At 38.8% G+C, this 15,387-nt stretch overlaps 1 protein-coding gene and 1 pseudogene across 2 annotated transcripts in view; one reads left to right on the top strand and one right to left on the bottom strand.

The window, feature by feature from the left end:
* Mindy2 (MINDY lysine 48 deubiquitinase 2) overlaps positions 1 to 15,387 on the top strand; it is a 71,203-nt gene that overhangs the window by 33,178 nt on the left and 22,638 nt on the right. For both annotated transcript variants that reach the window (XM_057766684.1, XM_057766682.1), the window contains exons 4-5: positions 828 to 986; positions 11,684 to 11,786. In XM_057766684.1, the coding sequence (XP_057622667.1) occupies positions 828 to 986; positions 11,684 to 11,786 (262 nt within the window). The remainder of the gene's footprint in view (positions 1 to 827; positions 987 to 11,683; positions 11,787 to 15,387) is intronic.
* LOC130872611 (coiled-coil-helix-coiled-coil-helix domain-containing protein 2-like) lies at positions 5,261 to 9,171 on the bottom strand (annotated as a pseudogene).

Below are 15,387 nucleotides of genomic sequence, written 5' to 3'. Positions count from 1 at the left end.
GAGAGAGAAAGAGAGAAAGAGAGAGAAGTCTGTCAGATATTCCCTATTGTAACGCTGCAACTCAGATTAGTGCCTGGTACACAGTATGTACTTAATAAAAGTCTGTTAAGGGGTTGAAGATGTGGCTTGCCTAGCATGCACAAAGCCCTGGGTTTGATCCCTAGTGTTGCAGAACTATAAGAAAAAAAAAAGAGAGATAAAATCAGAAAATGAAAGTGTTGAAGATGGGAATAACTTAGTAAAATGGAAATTTCAACTTTTCTTTTCTTTCTTTCTTTCTTTTTTAGAAACAGGGTCTTGGGGCTAGAGAGATGGCTCACTGGTTAAGAGCACTGGCTGCTCTTCCAGTGGTCCTGAGTTCAATTCCCAGTAACCACACAGGATTGAAGCTCTCTCTGGCATGCATACAGACAGAGCACTCATACGTGAAAAAATACATAAATAAATAGAAAGAGGGTCTTAGGCTGGGCTGTGGTGACATATACTTTTAATTACAGCACTCAGGAAGCAGAGGCAGGTGAATCTCTGTGAGTTCAAGGCCAACATGGTCTACAGAGTGAGTTCTAGAACAGCCAGGGCTACACAAAGAAACTCTGTCTCAAAAAAGGAGAGAGAGAGAGAGAAGGAGGAGGTGGAGGGAGAAGGGAGGAGAAAAGAAAAAAGATAAGAAAAGAAACAAGATCTTGGTGTGATGCCTAGGTTGGCCTGGAAATCTCAGGGAGAACCCTGCGGGGACAACTATAGCCTCCTGTCACCTGTCATTACATACTATTTTTTTTTGTAATTCTTATTCTTCTGAATTCTATTTCTCCCCTTTGTATTTTCAGAATATGAGTGATGCTATGGCAATCTTGCACAAACTGCAGACAGGCCTGGATGTGAATGTCAGATTTACTGGTGTACGAGTGTTCGAGTATACACCAGAGTGCATAGTCTTCGATCTTCTAGATATTCCTTTGTATCATGGGTGGTTAGTGGACCCTCAGGTAAGTAGATTTTCAGTTATATGTAGGGGTCTTGAGAGATGGCTCAGTTGTTAAGAGCACTGTTACTCTTGCAGACAGGTCACAATTGTAATTTAAGTTCCAGGGAATTCAATTCTTTTTTTTGACACATGTAGCTGCCAGGCATGCCACTGGTACATAGACGTACATGCAGGCAAAACACTCATACACATAAAAATAGCAGTCACATAAACACAAATGCAGGAAAGTTCATCTAAATTTATATTTTTAATATGAATATGCTTGCTCTTTGACCTGGAATTAGCAAAACTGTGAGGGAACAGATAGTTATCCAGACTCCCCAACCTGCTCAAGACTTCTGACCCTAACTGCAGAGTTAAGTGAAGAATCCCTCACTTTCACATCAATTGCAAGTTTAGAGGATTTTCCCAAATATCCTTAGATTTAATAGTTTGCTAGAACCCTTGTGGTAGTTTGTAAGAAAATGATCCCCAAGCGAAGTGGCACTATTGGGAAGTGTAGCTTTGCTGGAGTAGATATGGTCTTGTTGGAGGAAGTATGTCAGATGCAATCTTTGAGGTCTTTTGCTTAAGCGCTGCTCAGTGTCACAATAGACTTCCTGTTGTCTGCGAGATGTAGGACTCCCAGCTACTCCTCCAGCACCATGTCTGCCTCCATGCCGCATGCTCTCCATCATGATGATAATGGACTGAACTTCTGAAATTGTAAGCCGCCTCAATTAAATGTTTTCTTTTATAAGAGTTGCTGTGGTCATGGTGTCTCTTCACAGCACTAGAAACCCTAACTAACACAATGGGTATACCATTGTATACATATAATTCAGTTTATTACTATAGTGGTGCACACAAGAGAAATCAGATACAGGTTTATACTAACCAAGGAAGATGCATAGGACAAAATTTAGGAAGTTTTTACCTGGGAAGCTCCTGTCTTCTAGGCATGCTACCCTCCTATAATTGTTATATGGCACTATCCATACAGAATCCCAATTTTAGAACTCAGCCTTCAGAGTTCAAATTCATTATGGATTGCCAATGTGGTTGATCTCAGTTGCCAACTAGACTTGATGCCACATTGTTCATGGGGGCCTTCATGAGTCACTGTGCTCTAGTGTAAGCTACAGATGTGGCATGAAGGCTCTGCCATGAATAGCACTATTGGTCTTGTTACTAGAGAAACCTCAAGAGCTTAGAGGTTGTACCCCACGATTCTGGAAAGGCCAGCCTTCTCCTTGGTCAAGAGCATAGCATTAAAGAGAGAGAAAGAGAGAGATCACCTTGACATTTATTTCAAAAATCACTCCCATATCCTCGTCACTCTAATGTGTGGAAGAATTTTGCACCTTTCTGTATATCCAGTCTGCTGGTATGTTGGGTTTATTATTATTATTATTACTCTTTATTCTTTGTGACACCTCCACCCAGCCCCCAAATAAATGCACACAAAGACTTATTTTTTTCTTATGAATGCCTGTTCTTAGTTTGGCTTGTTTCTAAAAGGCTATTCTTAAATTATCCTGTTTATCTTTTGCCTCTGGGCTTTTACCTTTCTCTGTTTCTGTGTATCTTTCCTTATTTCTTACTCCATGGCTTGCTGTATAGCTAGGTGGCTAGCCCCTGATGTCCTCCTCCATGGCTTGCTGTATAGCTGGGTGGCTAGCCCCTGATGTCCCCCTCCATGGCTTGCTGTATAGCTGGGTGGCTAGCCCCTGGTGTCCCCCTCCATGGCTTGCTGTATAGCTGGGTGGCTAGCCCCTGATGTCCCCCTCCATGGCTTGCTGTATAGCTGGGTGGCTAGCCCCTGATGTCCCCCTCCATGGCTTGCTGTATAGCTGGGTGGCTAGCCCCTGATGTCCCCCTCCTTCTTTTCTTGTTCCTTCTTCCCCTTTGTACTTTTCCCCCTTCCTTTTATTCTCTCTACCTGCCAGCCTCTCCTATGCTTTCTCTGCTTAGCTACTGGCATTTTATTAAACCAATCAAGTGTTTTAGACAGGCAAAGTATCACAGCTTCACAGAGTTAAACAAATGCAATATAAAAGAATACAACACATCTTTGCATCATTCAACAAACGTTTCACAATATAAACAAATGTAACACATCTTAAAATAATATTCTACAACATTTTTCTCTTTTTATCTAAATAAAATGATAGGTTTTAACATAGTAAAACTCTATACAACAAAAACATTTATCAAGTAAGAACTAATTTACAATATTCAGTCCTTTTGTACGTAGCAAATTCAGAGAAAACACTCCACCATCCATCCCATCTTAGTGAAGCCAAGTTTTATACTTAATTTACTTTCTATCATAACTAAGGAAAAATAACTGAAAATAGTTCATTTGGTTTTTAACTCAATCAAAGACCCAGAAGGAGGTCTTTGATGACCTACTAAAAGAGACATCTTGCTGCTTGTATAGTCACCCAAAGTTCCTCTGCAACATTGGGACATACATATTCAGCCTACTGGCCTAGAGTATCTGGCAGACTTTTCAGCGAAGCAAAAAACTAAAGGACTGTCCTACCTTGTATTAGCAAACTTCATCAGTTGCTTTCCTTTGTGTCCTGCAGAATATCTGGCAGACTCTTTTGTGAAGCAGGAATTTTTCCTTTGGACCTGCATGTCTTGTCTGCACAGCACATTATCAGCAATTTAAGACAACAACAGTCTTTTTGCCCAGTGGCTAAACTAACTGCAATGAAAGCAAACTCCTTAAGGAGCTTCTTCGATGCCCATTATCTCTGAAGTAAATTGGTGCTGCCAGGAGCAGATGTGGCTTATTGTCATGAAAAGCCTTAGGTTAGCAAAACATTTTAAATGCCATATTCTATAGGTCTTTGAAGTGTTTGAAGACCACTTATTTATCTAAAATATCTCTGATCTTGAAAACATGCCTAACATATCTACAAATTTGACTGTTATAGATGACTAAATATTAACCTATGTTTCTTGATTGTTGTGAATAGTTTATAATAATAGCTTTCAACAACTAGAGCTTTACCTTACATTTTTAAATGAACTGCATAGGTACAATACCTTAAACAAGAGTAGAAATGTATATACAGTGTAACAAAATAACTTTAAATTTGTATCAATATACTATATTTCCCTAAATGATAACAAAGATCCATAACCCATCAAATAACCAAAAGCTTCTCACACCCCTTCTTGGGAAAGTGGGTGTCATGTTCTCCAGACTGCTTCCTGTTGTCTATGGGCAAAGCATCTTTAGGGGTCCCTGAGAAAATTGAGATTATGGTCACATCCTGAGAAGACCAGCTATAACCTTTGATGGTAGATATCACCTGTCAAGTTTCGAGAGGTCTCCCTTGATCAAACCTGATCCATATTAATATGGAACAACACAGCCTTTCATTTCCTGTGGAAACAAAAACAAGACCGCTTCTCCAAAGCACTGCATCTTTTAAGTTCAATTTTACAAATGCATTTTTTTACTTCCATTTTAAAGTTAAAATATTTTTAAAATATCTAGGCCAGTTTATTTCATCAGTCCCTTTCATTCCCATATCTCTTAGCAGCTGTTGTTTGCTTATCAGCAATCAAAAATTCAAAAGAAATATAACAATATGTAAGATCCAGATTCTCTGTGTATTTCCCATCTACATGGCTCTTTAAAGACTTTGTGTTACTATGTTTTAAAGTATTTCTTTCTTTGTATGACTGTCTATATCCATATTCTTTCTTTCTTAAGCCTATGCACATTGTAAAACACACTGGAACCTGTTGAGAGATTTTTTTTCTGTCTGGACCTCTTTTACTACATATCTATGGTCTATTTTGACCATGTGAGCAAACTTTAAATTACTAAGCTACAGCTGAGTGCTCTGTGCCACTGTAATGGCTGACTCCACTTGCTTCTAGGTTCCTGAGAACCAAGCCTAAAGCTTGCAGTCCAGTTAGAGGTGCATTTGACCAGAACTGCATTCAACATCCCCAGAAATCTAGACTTCCAATGCTTGCACTGAGGCAGGCATTTGTACATAGTTTTTGTTTCTTTTTAGCGTGAAAAAGGTTGTTTCTGTGTGGCAGAATTTTATTAGCTCACAAAAAAACAATACAGTTGGTTCAAGGAGGCCATCACTTGCCCAGTCCCCAACACTATAAGCCTCAGTGAATATCTGTACAGTTAAAATTCTTTCATGATTATTCTGAAGCAATGGAGCTATTAGAAATAAAAGGTTTACTCAGGGTCTGAACTTGCACTATCAATTATGTAGAGCCCATTTCAATTTTTTAGTTTGAACTTGTTGATTAGATTAAACCGTTTGCAATTCTTCACTGCTGCAACACCTTGTTGAAGCTCTTGCAGAGTTTGACGTTGCTCTGGTTCTGGGCACAGTCCAGAAACTGATCTCGAGAGCAAGGCCCATAAGATGCCTGGTCTAGCAGCTGGGCTCCCTGGGGCTCCTGGTAAGTGGTGTCAGGCAGGCTGAGCATTACCACCTCCACTGAAGCCTCCAGTGATGGCATGACCTAGGGTGGGCCCCACTTCAGAACCCACAGTCACATGGGCTGTAGCGGTTGCCATCTGGGCCGTTAGGCATGGCTGCCTGGCAGGTGAGTCAACTGAAGATGGTGCAGCTGCTGCTGGAGGCTGAGCTGCAAGTGCTTGCCTGGGAGCAACCCTCAAGATGAGGGGCCTGGCTGGCCAGAGGGACCACCCTGGAAGAGCAGTTTTGGCTTCCACATAACTTGCTAGGTACTCACACACTTGAAGTTCAAAGACGACAAACTCAAAGGAGAACTTTCTAAAGGAGCCGTGTTCCTTTTTTTAAGCTTTTTCAGGATCTGTGGAAATTCAAGAGACTCATGTTGGGCACCAAAATGTTAATGATTGTTTTATTACTCTTTGGGAGACCCACCACACAGCTCCCAAATACATACATACAGATGCTTATTCTTTCTTATGAATGCCCGGCCTTAGCTTGGTTTGTCTCTAACTAGCTTTTCTTAAATTATTGTAGCTCTCTTTTGCCTCTGGGCTTTTACCTTTCTGTTTCTGTATACCTTTCATTATTTCTTACTGCATGACTTGCTGTGTAGTTGGGTGGCTGACCTCTGATGTCCTCCTCCTTCTTTTCTCATTCCTTCCTCCTCTTTGCTCTTTTTCTTCTTCTGTTTATTCTCTCTGCCTGCCAGCCCCTCCTATCTTTTCTCCTGCTTAGCTATCGGCCGTTCAGTTCTTATTAGATCAATCAGGTGTTTTAGACAGGTAAAGTAACCAGTTTCACAGAGTTAAACAAATGCAACATAAAAAAATACATCTTTAAATCATTAAGCAAAATGTTCCACAGAATAAACAAATGTAACAACATATCTTAAAATAATAGTCTACAATCTACTGGTATTTGATAATCTACATTCCAGTTTCTGCCTCTTGCCAAGTACACCAGGGCCTTGACTTGAAGTACAGGATACACCCCAGTATAACCAAACAAAGTGTTAAGAAAAGCTTAGTTAGAAAGGTGTGGGTGAAGGTAAAGGAAACAACCAAGGAGCTGTCAGCAGCCAGGAACCATTTCCCCTTAACTCTGAAGACACAGTGGTTAAAACCCAGCCACACCGCTTGCTGACGCATGAGAGGACCATCTAGAAGGGAATACAGTTACTGGCAGATGTGCCTAACAGCAGAGATAGACAGGAAGACCTCCTCTTCTGCTCCCCGCTCTCTAGTGTCCATTATTATCATGCATTAGTCAAATAAAGAGGCAGCCTTTAGAATCAACTGTAGAGATGATCTTGGAAGAACCAAAGGAAGAGACAGCTTCTTTCTATGTATAAAGTTGTTTTAGTTTATTGTTGCTGGGTTTTTTTTTTCCTGAGATAGAGACTCACTATATAAACCAGGCTAGCCTGGAATTCACAGAACTCTACCTGTCTGCCTTCCCGGTGCTAGGATTTCAGGGATGTACCACCATGCTTGATTTTTTACACAAGTGTTGAAGATTAAATTCAGGTCCTCATCCTCAGATGGCAGTACTGACTGAATCATCTCCTAGCCTCGTGCCTGGATTTTCTTTCTTGCTTTTTTTCTATTTATTTATTTATTTATTTATCTATCTATCATGCCTGGATTTTTTTTAAAGTTTGTATCTTTAACCATTTTTAACATATTCCCCCATGTTTATTTGCTGTTAGTATTTCTTTTTTCAATAAAATCTCTCTTTTTTATCCCTCCCTGTTTTCCCCTCCAATTTTCCAATTATATTGGAGTTTTTGGTCTTTTGAAATTTGGTCTCTACATATAACCAGAGCTTGCATAGAATTTGCAATTTTCTTGCCTTTGCCTCCTGAGTGCCAGGTTCCAAGTGTGTGTTACCACATCTGGCTTCAAGTTTTTTTAATTTTAATATTTATGTGTCTGTGTATGAGTGTACATACATGTACCACTTTGTGCAGGTACTTAGAGAGGACAGAAGAGAGTATGGGCTCCCTGGAACTTTAATTATTAGTGGTTTTAGTCACATGACATAGGTGCTAGGAATCAAACTCAGGTCTTCTGGAAGAACAGTATGTATTCCTAACCACTGAGCTGTCACTCCAGTTTTTGATTTGGTGAAACCTAGTTTATTGATTTTTTTTCTGTTAAGTCCAACAACTCATTCTAGCTCTAAATATTCATTGTTTTCTGCTGTGCTTTTCTTTGTTAAATGTATTATGGTTTTATTTTTGTGCTTAAGTCTATGACATATTTTTTTTCTATGACACATTTTGAGTTAGTTTTGTAAACTTGAGTTGTTGAATACGAATATTCTTTTGCTCTGGCATATTTCATGTGTAACTATCAACTCAGTCAGTTTTTGAATAGTTTTATTATCTTTCTTTTTTTTTTTGATTTTTCGAGACAGGTGTATGCCACCACCACCCGGCTAGTTTTATTATCTTGAAAAGAAACTCAGAGGGGTGGTGGAGGCACCCAACTTTAATCGTAGCACCTAGGAGGCAGAGGCAGGAGGATCTCTGAGTTTGAGGCTAGCCTGGTCTACAAAGCTGGTTCCAGGATAGCCAAAGCTACATAGAGAAACCCTATCTTCAAAAAACTAAATAAATAAAATCTTAAAAAGAAAGAAAAGAGACTCTTTACTTATTATCCATCAGCCTCTAGTCTTTGTAACCTTCCCAGCCTGCTTTGTCTGTAAAGATTCGGCTATCCTGGACACTTCATGTCAATGAAAACATGAAATATGTGATCTTTGTTACTTCTTTATTTATGTGCATATGCTTGTAGACTCTTGTTTTCACAGAGCTCTACCTTACATTTACCTCCTGAGTGATAGGATATATAATTTTGATGAGACTCAAATTATCTATTTTTAATTTTGTCTTCTGTGTGGTCACCTAACCAAAAGTCACAAATGTGAACTCATATGTTTTAGTGTTTACATTTAGGAATGTGATCCATTTTGAATTAGTTTTTCTGTACCTGGAAAGGGCCCAATCTTATTCTTTTACCTGTCAGTATCCCATCGCCCTGTTATTTGCTGCAAAGATCATTCAAGACCTACTGAACTGACTTGATACTCACTGGCAAAGTAACCTTTTTTTACTTTTAATCTCTAGTATAGTTGCAATGAGGTGAAATCGTGATGAGTATTTGTAGAATTTTTGGTTTGTTTGTTTTGTTTAGTCTTTATGACAGAGTGTCCTGTATGATAGCCCAGTTTGACCTGGGATTCACTATGTAGTCCAGGCTGGCCTTGCATCCACAGCAATTCTGCCTCAGTTTAATCCAGGTTTTTATGCTCTAGACTCTGCCTAACACCATTTCCTGCCTTTCTCTGACATTCTCACTCTACTCCAGTGACACTTGGTGTTTTTCTGTTAGCTAAGCAGGTCAGCTCATTCCTCTCCAAGCTGCTGATGTTGCTGCAGGTCCTGGCATGGAACCCAGAGCCCTGTGTGTGCCAGACTTAGCCCAGCCCTGTTTTGTACTGACTGGATTATTACCTGTGGACTGCTAGTCTTCCAGCACCTTGTTCTCCCAGGTCTTCACAGTGTTGGTTCTTTGTATTTTAAAAGTTCTTGTCAAATATTATCTTGTAAGAGAGGCCCTCCCTAAAATTATCACTCTACCTCTTCTCAGCCATTTTCTCTTCTTTTAGTATGTTTTTATCATTTGTCATTAACTATAATTATTATCTATTCATTTACCTGACTGCCATTTCCCAAGAAATGCTTATTTTATGGGATCTTATGTCTCAGTGTTTAGAATAGTTTATGTCAATAGTAGGTGCTTAATAAATACTAACTGATGGAGTGCATTGTGCCTGCATTAGCTATAGAGAAAGAGAACATCATGGCAGAGGGTTGCCTATATCCTCCATCCCTGTATGTTCCTGAAAGCAGCTGGTATTCTGGGCAATAAAAGGGTAGTTTACTTTAACCAGGACATCTGTGTTTTGATTGGCACTCTATCACTGAGGATATCACTAAAAGTCAACTTGTCACGCACTTTACACATCCTGGGTGTAACTTGGCAGTTAGCAATACCAGGTACTTTCACTTCTTGTAAGTCACACGACAGCCTGAGGAACATTAGACTGAGTTCTTAAAAACTAAACTCAGATCACCTGTTTGTGTGTATAGCTGTGAGTTGTTTGGTATGGTTGAATATACTTACAGAAAAAAATGAACTTCAGTGTAGTACAGAGATGGCTTATCGGGTGCTTCTGGTCTAGGCAGAGGTTCCCAAGAGAAGCCTCAGTGCTTTAGATCTGTTTCCCTCCCTCGCTTTCTAACAAATCATGGTTATCAGAAGAGAACAAGAAAATACAAAAGCTTAAAAAAAACCTTTCAGACTGGGTGGTGGTCTGAATCCATGCCTTTAATCCTAGTACTTGGGAGACAGAGGCAGGTAGATCTCTGTGAGTTTGAGGCCAGCCTGGTCTACACAGTGATTTCAGGATGGCCAAGGCTACACAGAGAAACCCTGTCTTAGAAAAGAACAAAACAAAAACAAACAAACAAAAACAAAACAAACTTTCAGAACTAGATGCTTCTTTGAATTTTAATTCTGTAGTTTATAAATAGGTACCTTGCTTGGGTACAGTAATACCTTTTGTATTTGGGAGGCAGAGGCAGACAGCTCTCTCTGAATCTGAGACTATCATGGTTTTATAGAGAAAGTACCAGGACAGCTAGGACTGCATAGAGAGACTTTGTCTCAAGAGAAAACTGTCTTGAACATAAGTATCTATAGTCATCTGGATAATGGACACTAGAATTCAGTCATTGAGAAGATATTTCCAAATAATTAATTGGTAACTAATCATTTGTTTGTTTGTTTGTTTTGTTTTGAGCTAGGGTCTCAAACATCCTATTCTGGCCTCAAACTCACTATGTAACAGAGGAATCAACTTGGACTCCTGATCCACCAGCCTCCACTGCCCAAGCACTAAAGTTACAGATGCAGGCCACTATACCCTCTAACTAGCCACTTGAGAGCAAAGGTGAAGGCTAGATAATAGTGGGATGGCATCAGTGAACTAAAAGACAAAAGCTAACTCAATTCTTTCCATGTGAAGTAATTTTTCAAGAATGAAGCAAAGTTTTTTTTCAAATTACATTTTAGTGATTTGCTATTGCTAGGCCTTTATTAGTATAAATATAAGTATTTGGACAAGAAGTAAATACATCCCACATGTAAAGAAAAACTAAATATATTGCATATAATGTAGATAAATTTATGTGACTGATGGTTAACAAATAGCATGATCTTTTGGGTACTTAAAACTTTTAAGTTTTGCTGAACTAATAACAGAAGAATTAATGAAATTAAAGTTTCCAAGGACCTAGAGTTAATTGTTAAAGATGAAAATAATTAACAATTTCTGTTTTTAATTCTGTGGCAAGTCTTGCTTTGTTACTGAGGCTGGTCATAGCAAATACTTAAAAAGACAGTAACTTGGGCTGGATTAAAACACATTTGTGTTTTGCTGTTGATAAGATATATACGTAAAATATAATAACATAGAAATACTGTAAGGAACAAGAAATGACTCAAAATTGATAAAAGTGATGGACAGATGGCATGGGCATTCTGAGTTTGTGGACAGCCTGAGATCTCAAAAGCAAAATAAGTGTGAAAGTGTCACAGGTGGAGGACAGGCTCAGCATCAAGGTCACAGGCATGTGCCACCACACTGTTTGAAAACATCTGTGTTATCTGAACACTGAGTTTTCTTTTTGTTTCTGTTTTATGTGTATGAATATTTTTGTCTGCCTATACATCTGTATATCACATGTATGCAGTGCCTGTGGAGACCAGGAGAGGGTGTTAGCTTCCGGAACTGGACAGTTGTGAGCACCTAAAAGGGTGCTGGAAAAGGAGCCAGTGCTTCTTAAATGCTGAATCATCTATCCCCCGAATTTTCTCATTTTTCCTCCTGATTACTTCATTTATTAAAGTTCCTTAAATGCATCTTTATAGTCTTTACAGTTGCATTTTATTAACTATCACTTTTGCACAGTTCAAATATAACTATGCTGGAGTTTTCATAATGTGTTAGACTGAGTTGTAAACAGAAACTGCTGGGTTCTGGCTTCTGAACTGGAGTTCTCCTAAGCATTTCTATTCCGTGTTGTATTAGGACACAGGCTTACAGAGTAATGGCATTGTTTTCATTACTGTTTCTAATCTTGCCAGGGCTAGTAAGACAGTCATTTGTTTTCCAGACTGATGACATTGTAAAAGCTGTTGGCAACTGCAGCTACAACCAGCTGGTGGAGAAGATCATCTCCTGTAAGCAGTCAGACAACAGCCAGTTGGTTAGTGAAGGTGGGTGAGTGCTGATGATACCTGGTAAAATGATTTGTCTTGAAATACATTGAGTTTACATTTATCTCTTCTATAAGTAAACAAAATAATTGTTTCTTTATAACATTTTCATTATTGTAAATTTATTAGATAGACATTATAAAAATATAAGTGGTGGCTCTTGTAGGAATTAAAAGAAGCATTTGTAGACATGCAGGAAAGGATCCTTCTCAAGCCATCTTCAGCTGACTGTAAAATCAGGGCAGGATCCAGACTTTGGATCACTTGCGGCTTTGGTGAGATCAGATGTCCAACGATTACTACTTGTGCTTACTGAGTGGATTGTGTTACTGTCCCTAAACCCTCATCTAAAGAGCTTATATGTATTTCCCACAGTGTCTCAATGCAGTTCAGTATGAAAGCCTCATTCTGGAACATGAGTAACTGACTGAAATTACTAAATTCACTGTCATGGAGACAGGTCAATATTTTTTTCTGGGTTTTCCTCCTTTGAAGCCCCTCCCACTCACAAGAATTCTTTGCCACTTTTCCTCAATAAATCTACATATACCCTTCTTTAAAAAAATACATCTTTTAGATGTGCTCCAATTAATAATGAGTAAAAAGATTTGAAACCAGAATGCTCTCAGGTTGGAAGCCATTTCAATAAACCTTCACCACCATTCACTCCATTGTTTCATACAAAGACAAATTGAAGCTGAAGTTCTCCTTCCTTAGCATGGAAAAAGAAAAGAAGGGAAAATCAAACTAAGCAGGGGCAGGGGATGAGTTTCCCACTCTCACTCAGACACAGTTCTTCAAAATGCAGTACAATAAAGATTATAGTTAACGTATTTTTATAAATTAAAGCTAGTGAGTATAAGGATATATAAGAGGCTAGGGGCTGGGCAAGATAGCACATGCCTTTAATACCAACACTCAGGAAGCAGAGGCAGAAGAATCTCTGTGAGTTTGAGGCCAGCCTGGTCTACAGTGCAAGTTCCAGTACAACCAGGTCTAGACAGAGAAACCCTGTCTCAAAAGCAAACAAACAAAAGAATGGACTAGGCTAGGGAAATGACTCAGTTGGTAAAATTCCTCTTGTGTAAAACTGTAAATAGGCATTTCTCTCCTGTCCACCATTCAAATATAACCTCTCAGAGACTTACTAATTATGTTTGGCTGATTCAGGCTTATTACTAGCTAGCTCTTATGTGTAAATTAACCCATTATTTCTTTTCTATGCTTTGCCATGTGGTTCATAGCTTGTTACCTAATTTTCTACATGTCTTGCTTCCTCCACTACTGACTGGCATCTCTCAAATTCTGTCCTTCTTCTCCTCTATCTCTGCTTGGATTTCCTGCCTGGCTCTATCCTGTCTTGCCATATGCCAAATCAGCTTTATTTATCAACCAATGAGAGCAACACATAATCACAGCATACAGAAAGACATCCCACAGCATAAGACCTATGTTGGATTTCCTGCATCCCACATAAAAACTAAGTACTTTGAAGACAGGAACATCCTAGGAGCCAGTCTAGCTAAATTGCTGAGGACCCTTTCTCAGACACAAGTGGATAGTAACTGAGAAAGACACTCTAAACCAACCTCTGGTCATCCACAGGAACATCACACATACCAAAGAACAAGCAAAAAAAAAAAAAACAAAAAAACAAAAAACAAACTTGTTGGAGAAGGCTGCTAACTTAGTTAGTTCCCAGCTGCTTAACCCCCAAATAATCACACAGAAACTATATTATTTAAATCACTGCTTGGCCCATTAGCTCTAACTTCTTATTGTCTAACTCTTATATCTTAATTTAACCGTCTCCATTAATCACCAAAAGGTCGTGGCCTACCAGCAAAGTTTCAGTGCATCTGTCTCCGGCAGCAGATCCATGGCTTCTCTCTAACTCTGCCCTTCTTTTCCCCAACATTTAGTTTAGTTTTCCCCACCTAGTTCTGTTTCCCTATAGCTCTACTATAGGTCCAAAGCAGTTCCTTATTAACCAATGGTAATCACAGCATACAGAGGGAAATCCCACATCAAAAACTATATGCGATCATATAAAAAGATGTATGCATGAATCTCATATTAACTAAGAGTCCTACTAATTGTGTTAATTATCCAGGAGTTTAATATATTTGTGCAAAAATGCAAGTAATAAAAGTTTATACCTGTCTTTTACTTGAAAAAAATAACAGGAACATATAGGAGCATTGATAATTGATTTGGGTGATATCTGTTTTATTATAACTTAAGGCAAAATGTTTAAATTTTAGGAAAGAAACAAGCAATAAAGCCATCATAAAAATGTTTTCTACCAGTTATAGTGTCTCATGCCTTCTCTAATCCCAGTGCTTTAGAATCTGAGATAGGAAGACTGCCTTGAGTTTGAATCCAGCCTGAGCAGTGTAGCTACTTAGTGAGTCCCAAGCCAATATGGGCTTCATTGTGAGATCATCTCAAAACAAACAAGAAGATCTTTTTTCTCTCCATATGCAGAATTCTACTCACTAAATGTACTCCTTTCTATATTCCTGATGTCAGATGTATATCTGAAAGGAAGCCTTTTAAAAATTTCTATCTATGAAATCTATTTTATCAACAACATCCAATATACTATTAGAATTATACTATTCTAGGGTTGGTGATATTGCTCGGAAGTAAAGGCACTTCCCACAACAAACCTTATGACCTGAGTTTGATCCCCAGAACCCATGGCAGAAGGAAAGTACCAATTCCTGAAAGTTGGCCTCTAACTTCCACATGCATCTAGCAACGTGCATGCACAACACACACACACACAATAATAATAATAACAATAATTTTAAAAATATAATTCTTGCCAAGTGGTGGTGGTGCACACCTTTAATCCCAGCACTTGGGAGGCAGGGGCAGGCAGATCTCTGTGAGTTCAAGGCCAGCCTGGACTACAAGAGCTAGTTCCAGGACAGGCTCTAAAGCTACAGAGAAATCCTGTCTCGAAAAACCAAAAATAGAAAATAAAAAAATATAATTCTTCTGTTCTGTGATAATTAAAAGAACAGTGAGATTCAAAAAGTGGTAAGAAGCAGAATGATCTCATGAAAGAGAGTTTGGGTGGGCAGTTTATGGGTGAGAAGCCACTGGAAACAACCTGACAATATCCTTCCCATGCCAGGCTGCAATTCTACAAGGGTAGGAGTTGGTAACACACTAATTAAATATAATTAATTTGGAAAAGTCAATTCCTCCATCACTTCTCTTTTTCCCCCTAACATGACAATGTAAATCATTGCCTCTCTGACACTGACTCCCCAGGATAATGGGTAGGTGTAGGAACATAGAATGGATAATTGGAAAGAATGTCTTGGCAAAAACAAGACGGAATCAGCTGCTCTGCAGTGCATGGAATGTTCAGGTACATATACCATGCATGTTTATTATAAAGTCCTAGATAATCCAATTTGATAGCAGTGATACTCCATATGATTTTTATACTAAGAAGTAATCGTGTGTGAAGTTTATCACAGTTAGAAAGCTAGACTAGTTTTCTGGTGGCAAGAAATAGCAATATGTAGTGTGTTTAAAATAACACCAGTCATGACTTGTATAAGGCCCCAAAGTTCACACAAAC

This window comes from Chionomys nivalis, chromosome 4, assembly GCF_950005125.1.
Source record: "Chionomys nivalis chromosome 4, mChiNiv1.1, whole genome shotgun sequence".
NCBI lineage: Eukaryota > Metazoa > Chordata > Mammalia > Rodentia > Cricetidae > Chionomys > Chionomys nivalis.
This window is presented reverse-complemented; position numbering and strand designations above follow the sequence as displayed.